The following is a 15,280-nucleotide window of genomic DNA, read 5'->3' as shown; positions in this document are numbered from 1 at the left end:
GACAGAGTTCCTAAGCACCTTACATGAACACCAAAATGATGCTCTAACGAAAGCAAAGAAACAATCTTTATAATGCTCCAACTTGTATTAGTTGGACACGGATTCTCATGATTATTTACACTGTTCTGTTGAATCAGATACTAAGGGCAGTGTATTGAAGTATTAAAGCCATAAGACAAAACAGAGAAATACTTCTATGTAAATATAGATAGCGCACAAAAGTCTGAATTTGGAGGTAGAAAAGGATGAGATTGCTTGGTAACACTTCAACAGACGTGTCTCTTTGGCGATTAACTCACAATGCACGGAAATGCAAAGCTTGCCCCTTTGTGTCTCTCGGGGGCATTGGACTCCTATATTTCCCTAAATGGGTTTAATTTGAATCTTCTGCTATTGCCTCTAAACCTTAACTCGTGTTGTGAGTATCTGCCCTCCTGTGCTCTGTGTGGTGTCACGCCGTGCAGGCAGGAGACGAAGCGGTGGCCATCTTTTCATCAAAAACGTCTTTATAGATCCTGTCCAAAGCACAGATTAATTTCAGTCGAAAGTCAGATGAGACAAACCTTTGTATTCCCTTTAAACAGGAAGACAAATGCATCTGTATATAAAACGCTGTGTGTTTGATTATTATGACTAGAAATGTACCTATTTCTTTATTCCGCCCCCTGTCAGGGTTTAACGATTCCTTAACCAACGGCTGGTTTCTTTTGTACAAACCAGAGTGAGTTAGATGGATATGTTTCATACTGTAGCACCTACACTAGGAGAAGATAAGCTGTGTAATTCATTGATATGGAGTCTGCTTTTGGAATGCAGTCTCTATGCAAAGAAGCAATCACTAGAACCAGCAAGCAGACCATCAGCAAGAGTAGTTTTTGTTGTGTTGCATGTGGATGGTCTACAAGTTGTGAGTCCACTGCCACAGGCTTTACATCATTTCTCGGCACACAAGAGATTTTAACTAGTGATTTAAATCCAAAACACCCTGCCCTTGTTTTGGTCTGAAGGATGATTCATCTTCCAGCAGGACAATGGCAGTTAAAAAACAAGTTGCTCCACATGGGTTTGACTTCAAGGTAACTAAAGTAGTGCCTCTAGCATGGCTCTTTCTCCAGTCAGATGTGAATCCTACACTTAATTTAACTTGGGCTCTAGGAAAAAGCTGAAATTAAATGTTCAGAATCTGCAGAAACCCGGAAGGTCAACCAAACAAAGAGATTGCTGGCTGTCTCAATCAACATATGAAGGGATAGAATTTGACAAAACGTGTATTTTCATAAAGTTGAACAAGCTGTTCAACAATGGCTAGCATGTCAATAGAGCTGTACATAACCGCGGCTTTGAGTCCGTTTTTCTGCCAGACCCCATTCCTTTTCTCCGTGTGACGTAGACGACAGCGGAGAGGCCGGGCGCAGGAGCTGCAGCCGCTTCGTAGACGTGCTGACTGTCTGTGCATTAGCATCTCAGCGGTGCCGCCGCTTATCTCCACACTTCTTTCAGAATGTGTGCCGCGACGGTGTCGTGTTTCCACGCTGTGCCGGTTTTAATCACTTTACCCTGTTGTTCTCCATCAGCTTTTATTGGAAATGTCAGTTGGACGCGTTAAACGTGTTTCATTTGCATCCGGACGAAGGGCAACTGGAAGAGGCCTCGTCTGTTATTTAAACCTCTTTTGTTCAGCGCGTGCTCCAGAGTCGTGTTCGGCTCCACTGGTGGAGACCATGCTGTCCTTGTAGTGTTGCTTCTGTTTGGGCAAATGCTTGGTCTGCTTTGCTTAACTGGTCACCTGTCTTGAAATTAACATTATTGTTTTAGACACGTGATGTTATACTGACAATAAAAACATTGTGAATGTACTCTTTGTTGCATCTGTTTTATTATTTTCCAAATACTGCAGTCATTGTAATTAGTTAATGAAATGTAGACTAATTATTGGGAAAAAAAGGATTGAAAAACAAGTACAAATATGAAAGGGAAAAAATATACACAAACGATAGATCTGTACACATCTGAACCTCTCAGCCCATCTCATGCAAAGAAAGAATGACTTCCTGCTCTGAGACGTTTGATCGATTTAGACTCTACAGAAAAGAATAAAATAAATAATCTCATCTCAAGGTCTATTTAGTAGCTGTTCTGAACTTCTGATCATATTACATGATCTTCAGTTAGCCCCATTTGTCATGGAATTCTAAATATTCAAATTCCCATGTTTTTCTGAGCACTCAATGCACCAACAAAGGCGGGAAGAAGACGACTGCAAGCTGCATGGAAGTCAACACTTCAAGATATCAAAATAAACAGCTTTGTGGATGAAATGCCTCAAGGATACTTTGATCACCAACAACCTTTCAAAATCTTCAACATAAAGATTCTTGCAGCTTTTTTCTTATTGTTAACATGTTTGGCTTTTGGAGCGTCAATTAGTAAAAACAAATCAAAACAGTTTCACGGCAAAGGCACCTCTTCATATGTAATCTGCACATAGGGAGGCTTCATCGGCAGATGCCAGTACTCAAAGTTGTAGTAGAGGTAGAAGCTCTTCTCCATCACCACCTTCTCATACGCCTCCAGCAGACTGAGGGCGAAGTCGGCGATGGACTGGTGCGGCCTGAACGTGTGGTAGAACCTCCGGATGTCCACGGCCAGGTTCTTCAGCGCCGGCTGCCCGAATATGGCGCTGTCGTTGCCGAGGAAGGTGGGCTCTCCGCTGTACAGGTAGATCTTGGTGTAGTTGGTCTGGGATCTGCTGGACAGCTTGGATCCCAGCTCGGTCACTTTCCTGTACGTGCGGTGGACAAACTGGGAGCAGTCGTAAGACTCGAACCACACCGAGGCGTTGGGGCCGGGGCCGGAGCGGACGGTCCACGTCTCGTAGTAGATCCCGGTGGTGTTGTCGTCCTGGACCCACTGGGCCATGTCATTGAACTGGCTCCCTGAAGGAAGAAAGACAAACGAGTTTAATAGCAGAAGCGTCCAGCAGGAAGTCCAACAAAGGGAGGGTGTAAAAAATAAAAAAGCCAAAGAAGCTTGAATAAGTCACAAAACTGATGAGGATGAGAACATGGTGACAGCAGCATTGTGGGAATTAATACATCTTAGTTCTGGGCCAAGAAAGATGTTCTAGCTGTTTCCAGAATGCAATGGGGACGAATTTTATGTATATAATGTGAAATTGGCACTGAAAGAAAGGTCATTCAAATATAAAAAATAAAACAAATATTCTGCGTACAAAAGAATAGGATTCTTGTTGCATATCATTTTTATGCAAATGAATTCTGATATTTGCAGCCATTATTCAATGGTTATAAAAATAATTGGGCTAATACAACACATTTATTGCTATACTTTTCTTAATTCCAATAAGTCCCATGAAAAGACTCAAAGCAACAATGTGTTACTCGGCCTCTCAATACCTTCTGACCTCGCTGTCTGCTACTCTGACCTGAGCCATGTGATCCTACTAAAGATGTACATGTTTAAAAATGGCCTTCAAATATCGTTACAAAAAAAGAAGGCTGAAGTAATTTGCTACAACAGATGGGCACTGTAGTGTTTAACCAAACTCACTCAGACGGGAGCAAATAGTGCATTTCATGGGGACTATTTTCAACTGCGGATTTATACAAGTTTGGCATACAGGTAAGTTTTTACAGCACCAGAAAGATGTTTATGGGATGGACTTTAATCAAACTGCCAAATAATAAAAGGACATGTCCCTGAGTAACACTGTGTGGCTCATGTAAGCATTTTGAATAGTTTTAGGACAACGTGTGATACGTGGGATTTGTTGACAATGATAAAAACGTAGTTTATGTTGTTAGAGCATCGGTTCCAAACTAATTGAAACCTGGTATTTATATTTTATTTTGGCCTCTAAGACTACACACGTGAAGCTTTACCTGTGAGTTCTCCGATCTTCTCCAAGGTGCCGTTTTGTGCCCAGTGCAAGTCGTCGATCCCCTCGAAGAAGCAGGCGGCTCCCTGGTTGCACCAGAGCGGCGCGTACGCGTCGGGCCGGACGTGAGGGAAGGTGCAGTTCCCCAGCTGGAACAGCTCGTACCACTCCATGGTGTAGTTGGCCCCGGAGTCCGCACTGCTGAACCCAACGGCATCGTGCATGACGTGCTGTGAGCCGGACAGAAACGTCACAATAAAGTCTCAAATTGCACTTTAACAGCCACGCGATCTTTAAAAACCCGTCAGAGGACATCTGCAGCGGCACAGGAGCGTCTTCATCTCAACCTCATGACCAACAGCATCTGAGATAATCTAATGATGGTTTTAGGAGAGACCACTCTTAGTTTAAAATATGTTATACAATTATTGTTCCTGGCAAAGTATGCATTTTATCAGTTATATTGACTGAGGGGGGGAATTACTTTATGTAATTAAACTAAATGAAACCAAAACAAAATATTTGTGATGACTAATTTTCATTTCTACAAGATTACAGATGTCAACTCATTCAACTAAAATTAGATTTTTGAGCTCAATCGATCTCTTTGAGACAAAAAGGTAAAACAGAAATGATTTGGGAATTGTATTCTAAACTAAAACATATATTATTCTAACCTAGAAATGAGTCATTCAGACTTTATTTTACTTGTAGTCCAACACACACGATAAGTCCAGAATCCAGACTGTGTCTCTTTATTACCTGCAACCATTAATAGTTGTTTTCATGCATTAGACCTCAACCTGGTGAAACATGAGCAACACGTTTTATTAGGATTCTGTGAACTTACAACTTTCCCCATCACATCTCCATACTTGAACTCCCACACAGGCGCTTGCAGCCGGTAGACGGAGATGACGTCACTGTCTCTGGTGGAGGGGACCCGTCCGTCCCGGTCTCCGGTGGGACAGAACGGGTACAGAGCCTCACAGTAGGGGTCCACAGCCGGGCGGCGATCAAACCGTCTGTGGGGGGTGTGATTATTAAACATTGATTATTAAACCTTGAATAGGGAAGGTAGCACCGTAGTAGCACTTAAATGTCTCTTACTGAAAACACTTTGTAGTTTAACTTTATTGAAGAAATTGTACTTTCCTGATTCTTGCTATTCTGAGTTTGTACTCATGGTTGAATACACTTATTGCAAGTCACTAAATTAAATGTAATGTAATTGCTGCATTACATCACGTATTATTGCAGCTGAACAATATTGAATCTTGTATTATTAATTTGAAAACGGGAAAACAGTTAGCAACTGAGTTATTTAATTATTGCAAAGGAGTAGAACGTATAATATTTGCCTCTGAAATGTAGTAGAATGTAGTCTAAAAAAGTAAAGTTTGCACAGTTGTTGAGTAAATATACTTAGTTACTTTCCACCACGGATGGAATTCAAAACGTGTTGTATAACACAACACTTAAATTTGATGTATTACGCACTGACTTTGGGAACATCGGAATTCGGACCAGCTGAGATGGCCCGAATTCTGATGTTCCCAATATCACGTGAACGCAGCACAGTAAACTTTGTAAAGTGGTCTCCCTCTAAGCTAAACGTCCACCATTAGACCGGAATGATCAAGGCTCGTATTTTAAAGACTCGGTTGTTTAGAAAGTTTGGCAGAAACGTTAAAACTTTGTCCAAACAGGAGCTTTATATCGTGACCGTCACGTGACGTTACAGAGCAGAACCCGCGCGAGAGAGAGAAGAAAGTCCCGGTACCTGTAGGGAACGGGCCACTGCTGCCGGCCGTTAGTGGCGCGAGCGGCGACCGGGAGAACCAGCAGCAGACCCAGACACAGCAGGGTGGCGCGAGACATGTCAGAGCCTCGAGCCCGGAGAGGAAGAAGAGGAAGATGAGGAAGAAGCTCCGGTGATCCTTCCCCTCCGATTGGACTTCCTCATCGCTGGTCACGTGGTTTTGTTGATGCTACGAAATCACATGACAGCAGTTATTCACGTGAAAGCGAGTTTGAACACAATGTGGAAAAAAGCTCATTGTTTTTATTTGTCTATTTTTAATTCATCGGGATGTACTTAACCGATAACCGGACTAGTGTAACACAGTTATATTGAATAAAAAACATAATGTTATGTTAATAACAAATTGAAAAATCAAATCAAATACATATCCAAATAAATAAATCAGCATCAAGTAGGTAATAAAAAAATAAAAATGTCAAACTTGTACAGTATGTACACATGAAATGTCATGTTGTGTCTTTTATTACATTATTTCTTTCTATGAATTATATTTGTATTGTGCTAGTAATAATACAAGTCATTAAAATATATAATAATATATCATAAATATATAAGAGTTAAAGCCGCAATAATTAAAAATATTAATTACAATTGTGCTGCTCTCCTTGTGTGTGTAACTTGGTACACAATTCAGCAGTAAGCCAAACTCCATTTAAATGAATACGGGAGTCAGGATGTAGCCTCCAAGCTCCAGATGCTTTATTGTGCAGCATCGACGTACACAGTTCAAATAAAAGTAAAACTAAAAACAAACAGAAGAACACAATGAGCAAGATGCATATGAATTACACATTGCAGATTGAACTTTATGTAGCTCTTACGTTTCTGTAGCAGTCAAACTTCTAGCATAACGATAACTTGCTACAGCTACAAAATTAACCTTACAAATATACTTAAGAAGAAGATATTACTAAAACAACAGCAGAACAACAATTATCAAAAATAACTACCTTCTCCAGAAAAAAGTCTTCAATTGCATGTGAATTAATTTAAAATATCTCTTTTTAAATATATCTTCTGAAATGAATTGACAATGTATTTGACAGAAAACAGATGTCAGAAAACCAATAGTCACTGAGCTGAGATGAAACTAGTGAAGAGGAAACCAGAAGAAGAGAGAAGCTCTACCTCACTGTTGATGTGCATTCAGCAGCGCCTTCAGACACGAGGTGGCGCTGAAGCGCAGAGAACCCGCAGAGCGTTGCAGAGAAGGAGACGTAGAAGAAGGGGCGCTCAGTCCGCCATGCTCACCCTGCTGCGCCACTGTGGTCACAGCTCACTCAGGCCCGTCCAGACACTGAACATCCGCTCCTACGTCACGCAGATGGGTAAGCGCGTGGCCGTGGTGCTCGCGGGCTGCGGGGTCTACGACGGCAGCGAGATCCACGAGGCCTCCGCTGTGCTCGTGCACCTGAGCAGAGGAGGCGCGAGTGTAAGTTCCACACTGAGGTTGTGGAGTTTCTGTGTGTGTGTGTGTATGGGGGGCCGCTGGTGTGTGAGCTCCACGCATGACCTTATTATCAGTTGGTTCCAGTGAGTGATGCAATGTGAGGTAAGTGTGGAAGTGATTTCATTGTGTGGTTGAATACCATGCAGGCTTTGGGATGAGGTCAAAAGGTCAAACTGCCCTCCACATTGTTTGATGCACTCAGGCTCAGATTAACAAAGCAACACATTAAACAGTACTCACATGCCCATATATGGGCATGTTAATGACTGATTGTTCCTCTTTTAGTCCTGACCATACTGGCTGTAAAGAGCTTCCTTCTCAACCTGAGTCCTGTGACGGAGGACAAAACCACCACAAATAATTAATATGAATAATTACTAATGATTCTAGAGGCTTCACCAGTCTGCTTGAGACACATTTAATGTAATATCTTTTGGTTTATGGGAATGTTGGTCTCACAAAAGAAGCACAAAGTGAACATCATGTGATGAGTTCAGGAACTTGTAATGGCTTTTTTTCTTTTCATAATTTATTCAAATTCTTATAGACTGATGTATGAATTAGTATTTTGAATAAACTCCCATTATTGCTCTCCTGATGCCTCATGTTTCTCATGTTTTCTTCGTTGCTTTATCTGCAGGTCAACATGTTCGCCCCCAACATGGACCAGATGCACGTCGTGGATCACCTGAAGGGCGAGCCGTCCGAGGAGAAGCGGAACGTGTTGGTGGAGAGCGCCAGGCTGGCCCGCGGGAACATCCAGGCCCTGGCTAAGCTCAGCGTCACAGACCACGACGCCATTATATTCCCGGGTACGTCCGTCAACAAACGCAGCTGAAGATCTCGCCCTGTTATCTTTGTGGGACACTTTGTTGAGTCACTCGGTGTGATAAAACATGGCGTCCACCCTGGTATCTGGTGGGTGTTTTTAACCAATAATATTCCTGAATAATAACTTTTTGCAACGTCTCGTAGGCGGTTTCGGGGCGGCGAAGAACCTGTGCACGTGGGCCGTGCAGGGGAAGGACTGCTCGGTGAACGACGAGGTCAAGGCGGCGCTGCAGGCGTTCCACGGCGAGGGGAAGCCCATCGGCCTCTGCTGCATCGCGCCCGTCCTTGCTGCCAAGCTGTTCCCCGGCTGCGAGGTCACGGTCGGCATCGAGAAGGACGACAAGTGAGTCTTAACTTAGCCGAGCAGACGAGATGCGTCTTAAAGGAACTCCTGTCGCTTCACACAATACCGCTGCATGCATTCAGTCGCATATACAGCCTTTTGTGGCTCCACGGGGAGCTGTGTGCAATCTGATAAAATTGCCTCAAGTGACATCACTTGAGTCGGCATCAGTTGGTGTTTGAGACTACAAGTTTGAAATGGAAAAACCACACTGGGCTTGTGGTGTTTAGAAAGAGATGAGCTCACCAGACTTCCTCATCTCTGCTCGTGGATAGCTGCTAGGCTACAGCAGCTGCTACTAGTATAAGACAACGTTGCATTGTGGGTGGTGTAGGCGTCTGGTTTTGACGAGGAAGAAGGATGTGTGGAATTAAAAAAAAGACAATATCTGTGATTCTGCTGGATCTTTTTATTTATTTATTTAAACTGTCCATGATTCCGACTGTTTTTGTAGTGCAACACTAATACACTGGATTATTTTTGCTTTGTTGCATTAGTCTTGTTCGCTTCAAAGGAATCGTTAAGATCTGGGAACATTACATTATAAACACGTCTCATGTCTCCAGACCTACTGATCCTGCAGCAGCTGTGCAGAACAGGTTTCCTGTATAGTGAGGGGTCGTTGGTGCCGCTTCAGGTGTTGCTTACTTTCCTCCACACAACGTGCTACAGACAGAACTATAGACCTCAAGAAGGGGGAGTGTGTCTTTTCTTTGTAAATAAAAAGTGACACGTTGCCTGAACGCCAACAAAATTGTGTACAGAATCAGAAACTGGTTGCATATTTTGATTTGAGCATATTCATTTTATTTAAAATGTATTACATATGTACATGTTCACATCTATATTTGTTAATCTTGAATTAGTAGCCTGAGAGCGTGCCGCGTGTCTTTAAGCTCCACGTACTGCTTGTGTTTGTGATGAATGAACATCTGGCTCCTCCTAAGCAGCTGTCCGTTGTGCGGCGCCTCTCACTCTCTCAGGTATCCCGACACGGCCGACACCGCGGCGGCCATCGGCCAGCTGGGCTGCAAGCACGTCAGCAAGGCCGTCGGAGAGAGCCACGTGGACGAGAAGAACAAGCTGGTCACCACCGCCGCGTTCATGTGCAACGCTCCGATACACGAGATATTCGACGGCATCGGGGCGATGGTGCAGGACGTGCTGAAACGGGCTTGACTGTCCCAAAACTTAGAAGTTTTAGAACTGAGAAGAGAATAGAGCATGATCTGAACCCTTTGATCGAAGCACTTCCAGGTCCATGTTTGTAGAAGGGATGCACACCACATGCTCTGACTTTGTTTAAATCTCTGTGAGTCAATCTCACCGGTATATTCTGAGGATCAGTATCGTGTTGGCAATGCTCATCAGATTTATAGAAAACAAACGGCAGCGATGGTAAAGAAGAAAACTCAATAAAATGTTTAAAGTTCACTTTCTCATTGCTTTTATTTCTCACTCTTATTGGACGAAAATGCTGACGTTGTGGAAACGTAAAAAAAACAAACAAATGAAATGTCTGCACACGGATGTGACGTATGATCACACTGCGCTGTATAGCTGCTCTGGACCGCTTGTCATCCTCAGGTGTGAACTTAAGACGGAGCATTCGCTCACCTTCTCCATGTTCCTCACCACCTCCATCACGCCCTCCACCCCCTCGGTGCACAGCACTGAGGACGCATTGGTGCTGAACTTGTCCTCCAGGTCCTCCTGACTCAGGGGCTTCCTCCAGTGGCCGTAAAAGGTATCGCACCTGACGACGTGACTGTGCCCCCGCTCCGTTTCCACCTGGACCTCGCAGTACATTTTGTCGAAGCTGGGTGGGTTGTCTTCGGGGGTCTCCACCTCCACTTTGGACAGGAGCTCCTTCAGGGCGGGCCGGTTGATCTGAGCGCCGCTGAAGGAGCACGGCGTCACCTGGTTGTCCAGCAGGGCGGAGCAGGCGTTGAACTGGAAGGAGTGCCTGGCTTGGTGCTCCGTGGCGGGAAAGGGGCAGTCGACGTACTTGGATGGAGGCACTCTGAGGGTGACCCGCCTGATCTGGCTGAGGTCAAAGTGCCTGGTGGGGTTTTCAAGCTCGGCGCGCGCTGCCAGAGCAGCTTCCACCACCCAGTGCATCCCCAGGTGAGCCGGGATGCTCTTGAAGGCCACGTCCTGGTCTTCCAGGATCCATTTAAAGTCAGCCGAGGCGGACGCGGCCATCGGCGACGGACTGTAGTCCTTGTAGTAAACGCCGAACCCGGAGTTCATATCCAGGATGGCCGGGTTCCCCTGCAGGCCCAGCCGGGCCAGCCGGGCGGCCTCCAGGCCTCTCCGAGCAGCGTTTCCGATGTGCAGAGGTTTGGTCTGCGTGGCGGCGTTGGCCAGCGGCGCCCCGGCAGAGGAGGCTGCGATGGCCAGGGCGTGAGCGCACTGAGCGGCAGACAGACCCAGCAGCTTGGCTGAGGCTGCAGCGCTGCCCATCACCCCGACCACGCTGGGAGGGTGGAATCTGAGAGGGTTGGGGAGAGGAGACATTAGGATCTATCTGACTTCAACACGGAATATTGTTTAAGAGTAGAGCAAAAATGATGAGTCGACTAAACGAATAATTCATTGAGAGAAAGTAAATGTTTCAAGCATGAATGCCAAACATTTACTATGTAATAATTGGTCTGACAAAACAAGTAGGGCTTGAATGATCAATTGATTAATTCAATCGGCAGAAAAATTCATAGTGAAAATATATATATTTATATTTTTGTTTAGCTCTATGATACTGCTGTTGCAAAACAACTTTTTCTCCACTTTATTTCTCTTATTTTTTCACTCGATTTTGGGCCTTGCAATCTGTGATATTTCTGCTTGCACTGTTTTTGTTGCTCAAAGCATAACCACATTTCAAATTATAAGTGAAAGACTTTGAGAGCAGCTGCTCTCTGTTTTATGAGAAATATCCTTCATGAAGCCTTCCGACAGTGAGCTGTATGCATTGCCACGGTTGGGTTAGGGATGTTTCTCTTGAACGTTTGCTCTCAAACTAACATCCATCCATTCACCAAGCTATCTGTGTGGTCTATGCCACTAGAGGTAGGTGTTGTACTTTTTGTAATTTGGGTGAATCAACCCTCCATCACATAAATACTTCCAGTGCACATTAAGTTGAACTTGTAGTAAACCCAAACCCGCAGTTCCAACACATAAAATCATGAATACACATCAACTCAAAGAGTCTGCTGTTGGGCGTTCACCTCTCAGGGATGTTGTATGCCTCCGTGGAGAACCTCATGAGTCTGCCCTGCACCTCGATACCCACGTTGAAGGCCAGCAGCAGGTCCAGACCAGAGGGCCGTGAGGGCAGCGTCTCTGCCAGGGCCAGCAGGGCGGGCAGCACGGCGCCGGAGGGATGGGTCGCCGGGTGCCAGGTGTCGTCGAAGTCCATGGAGTGAACCTACGGCAGTGAGACGGAGCAGGAAGTCAGAGACCAAACCGCCGTGTCACGTCTCTCCATCAGGGTGCGTTCATGTGAGCGGCCTTACCGCGACGCCATTGACGAATGCAGCGTAGTGAGGGGGAAGAGTTAGCGCTGATTTCCCCCAAACAATGCTCCTCTCGTCGGACCGGAACATCTGCAACCAGACAGACACATGAGGACGAGTGTGCGGTCATGTGGGCTCTGAGCTCGGAAGAGGCGTTCCAACGCATACAATCATGAATACATAAATAAACCTAAAGGGGACCATATCAACTCATTGAAGAAGCACAGACAACGTCTCATAGAACAGAAATGAATCGTAGGAAACTGCAGTTCAACTGGATTTGTCAGCTGTAAAAGACATTTGACATTCAATAGCTTAGTATTTTAGTTTCTGATTAACACAGATGACTTGTGATGAGGCCAACATATATGAAGATGATCACAGGTTGACAGAAAATAAAGTTGTTTTCGATCCTACTTTCCACATTCAATATTTACTTCTTTTATATATCACGTGGTCGTGAGCCACATTCCCGTGTTGGTTGATCAGTGAGGGCCTTTCTGTACCTGGCTGTAGGCGAGAGCCTTGTTGAAGACGGCCGTCCTGGTTCCTATCAGCCCGACGCCCAGGGTGTCCAGCATCATCCTCTTGCTCCTGTTAATCACAGCATCTGTCAGCTGGTGGGTGTTGAGGCTGTGGATAGCGGCGCCAAAGCTCCCTGTAATGCCCTGGAGAGGTGAGAGGGCGCCAGTCAGAAGCAAACTACAGAGACGGTGCAGTTGTGAAAGGTCAAACCAGGCTACCAAGTTCAAATATGCAGCGACTCTTTAAACACCCCCAAAACGTGCATATATTTAATCTCATATGGTGAAATGTTGAGAAAATGTAAGCTAAGAAAAGCAGCATACCTTGAGCAGCATTGTCGTCTTCAGCAACGTCCTTGTGTGACACTATGAATGTGCAGCTGCCTTTTATACTGTAGGTAGTGTCTGAAGGCTGGTCTGCCGAATTTCCCAAGTGACTTAAAACCTGAAAACCTCCAGGAGGAGAAGTGGGAACTTTCACAATGACGGGACGTCTTCTTTCTTTCGCTTTTCTTTATTTGGAACGTATTGTCAAATCTTTTCAATCTCTAGTTTTTTTCAGAGAACCTGTGTTTGTATTGGCTGTATTTAATCCTGTGTGAATAACATGAGCAAAGTGGAAAGGTGACTTTATTGTGGGTCATTTGAGTGACTCGGTCACAGCTGATCATCTGCTGTCTTTCACATTCAGTTTCAGAGGTTGAGACAGACGCTGGGAATTCAGTTCTCTGCAATGGGAAGTTTTGAACGGGAAATGAGTCGCCGCCGACAATCTCAAAACAAGAGGATGGGTGCTTTGTGCTTTCTAGCCTTCAAGAGTATGTTGACACAGGAGGAAGAAACATTCAGCGGTGGAAGAAGTAGATCCTTTGAAAAAAATAGAAGTACCATGTTCCATACATTAAAAAAAAACGCTGAATTAAAAATGAACAAAAGTACTCTGCATGGGCCAAATGTACTTAAAGTATAAAAAGTATTTTTTAGCAGAATAAATCCTTTCACTTTGTTATTTTATATCATAACAAATACACAGAAGAGCATTTTAATCTTGCAGTTGATGTGGAGCCATGTTTGGCCACTTTGTATATTACTGGCTAAATTAGTGGTACACTACTGCATCATACAATCTACCAGTAGTATATTAGTTAATAGATACACTACTGCATCATACAATCTACCAGTAGTATATTAGTTAATAGATTATTGGTACACTACTGCATCATAATAGTAGTATATTAGTTAATAGATTAGTGGTACACCACTGCATCATAATAGTAGTATATTTGTTAATAGATTAGTGGTACATTACTGCATCATACAATCTACCAGTAGTATATTAGTTAATAGATTAGTGGTACACTACTGCATCATAATAGTAGTATATTTGTTAATAGATTAGTGGTACATTACTGCATCATACAATATCAGCATATCTTGTTTTGTTTTAGAGTAATTTAAGTGTCAAATAAATGTATGGATTAAAATGTGCAATACAGTATTTCCCCCTGAGATGTAATGGAGTAGAAGTATACAGTAGTACACGGTGTAGTACTTGGTTAAATCCAACCACTGCTGACTCCGCCTCCGTCATGTTAAAATATAGATTTTATGAATTTATTATAAACTAGGAAAAAAATGTAACTCTGAAAGAATTTTTTCTTACGATATATTTGTCTCTCAAAACAATCTAATCGTCAATGTTTATGTCAGTTTGGTACAGCGTGCATTCTCCTGCCACTGGGAGTGAAGCTAACATTTAACATTGAGTAGTAAAACTAACTGTTCATCACTTCAATCACTATTATATTGAACTCTTCAACCTCTCTGCTCGCTCCTCACTCAGACTGCTCCACACAGTTCAGGTTCTCGGGGTCTCCGGGGGACGGGCAGCCTCACAAATATTGTAAATGATCAGCATCACACCAGCTTCTAATCCAATGTGGGCGCTTAGTTTGAGATAAATCCACTGTTATGCTGACGACACACAGCTTTACATCAAAACTGCCCCAAACCCCTCTGCATTCATGTCATGTGTCACCGCCTGTCTTGGGGAGATAAAGGTGTGGATGAGCAACAACTTACTCCAGTTAAACAGCAGCAGAACTGAAGCCCTCCTTGTTGGCACTCCACACCAGGTTCAGACATCATCCATAACTCATCTCACCTTTGACAGTCAGGTCATACCCCTCTCCTCCACAGTCACCAATCTGGGAGTTCGGTTTGACCCTCACCTGACCTTTACTGACCAAATCAAATTCCTGTGCAAAACCTCCTTTTATCATCTAAAAAACATCTCCAAACTCCGCCCCACTTTAACCCTGTCGGATGCAGAGAAGCTCGTCCACGCCTTTATCTCCTCAAGACTGGACTACTGCAACTCACTCTGCACTGGGATCACTGACAAGAACATCCAGAAACTACAATATATCTAAAACAGCGCTGCCAGGGTCCTGAGGGGAGTCCGGAAATATGACCACATATCACCCATTCTCCAATCACTGCACTGGCTCCCTGTTTCATTCCGGATCGACTACAAAGTCCTAGTACTCACCTATAAATGCATCAATGGACATGCACCCCCTACCTACAAGAACTTATCACTCCCCTAACCTCCACCCGCACCTTCAGATCTACAGGCCGCTCGCTCCTTCGGGTCCCCAACGCCAAGCTCGGCACCATGGGCGACCGGGCCTTTTGCTCGGCAGCGCCACGCTTGTGGAACGGTCTCCCTGACCACCTCAGGGCAACTCAGACACTGAACTCTTTTAAGACTGGCCTAAAAACCTTTTTATTCAGGAAGGCATTTATTACCTTGAGTTAATTTATTGTCAGCTATTACATTCTTATTTTTTTATTTTTATGGGTTGCTCTAACTATAGTTAAAGCAA

General features: G+C 44.2%; 3 protein-coding genes across 3 annotated transcripts; 1 reads left to right on the top strand and 2 right to left on the bottom strand.

The window, feature by feature from the left end:
• Positions 1-1,856: 1,856 nt before the first annotated feature.
• cln5 (CLN5 lysosomal BMP synthase) lies at positions 1,857-5,779 on the bottom strand (the record flags this gene model as incomplete). The annotated part of the gene is made up of 4 exons (XM_079231195.1): positions 1,857-2,936; positions 3,903-4,128; positions 4,749-4,923; positions 5,682-5,779. 4 exons carry the CDS (start codon positions 5,777-5,779, stop codon positions 2,449-2,451), a joined length of 987 nt encoding a protein of 328 aa, XP_079087321.1. The 3' UTR covers positions 1,857-2,448.
• Positions 5,780-6,947: 1,168 nt separating this feature from the next.
• LOC306748173 (glutamine amidotransferase-like class 1 domain-containing protein 3, mitochondrial) lies at positions 6,948-9,780 on the top strand. Its single transcript, XM_079231307.1, has 4 exons — positions 6,948-7,155; positions 7,814-7,985; positions 8,149-8,347; positions 9,331-9,780. Exons 1-4 carry the CDS (start codon positions 6,967-6,969, stop codon positions 9,524-9,526), a joined length of 756 nt encoding a protein of 251 aa, XP_079087433.1. The 5' UTR covers positions 6,948-6,966; the 3' UTR covers positions 9,527-9,780.
• A 109-nt stretch (positions 9,781-9,889) lies between these two features.
• acod1 (aconitate decarboxylase 1) lies at positions 9,890-15,071 on the bottom strand (the record flags this gene model as incomplete). The annotated part of the gene is made up of 5 exons (XM_079230975.1): positions 9,890-10,841; positions 11,581-11,780; positions 11,869-11,958; positions 12,375-12,570; positions 14,977-15,071. The coding sequence occupies 5 exons, from the start codon at positions 15,069-15,071 to the stop codon at positions 9,890-9,892; spliced, it is 1,533 nt and encodes a 510-aa protein (XP_079087101.1).
• Positions 15,072-15,280: the final 209 nt, after the last annotated feature.

This window comes from Taurulus bubalis (assembly GCF_910589615.1).
Source record: "Taurulus bubalis genome assembly, chromosome: 15".
NCBI classification, from domain to species: domain Eukaryota; kingdom Metazoa; phylum Chordata; class Actinopteri; order Perciformes; family Cottidae; genus Taurulus; species Taurulus bubalis.
The sequence above is the reverse complement of the archived record's forward strand: the minus strand, read 5'-3'. Positions and strand labels throughout refer to the sequence as shown.

Coding starts and splice junctions, on each gene's coding strand:
- LOC306748173 (XM_079231307.1), top strand. CDS start 6,967: ATGCTCACCCTGCTGCGCCACTGTGGTCACAGCTCACTCAGGCCCGTC. Junction 7,986..8,148: donor CGACGCCATTATATTCCCGG/GTACGTCCGTCA, acceptor AACGTCTCGTAG/GCGGTTTCGGGGCGGCGAAG. Junction 8,348..9,330: donor GGCATCGAGAAGGACGACAA/GTGAGTCTTAAC, acceptor TCACTCTCTCAG/GTATCCCGACACGGCCGACA.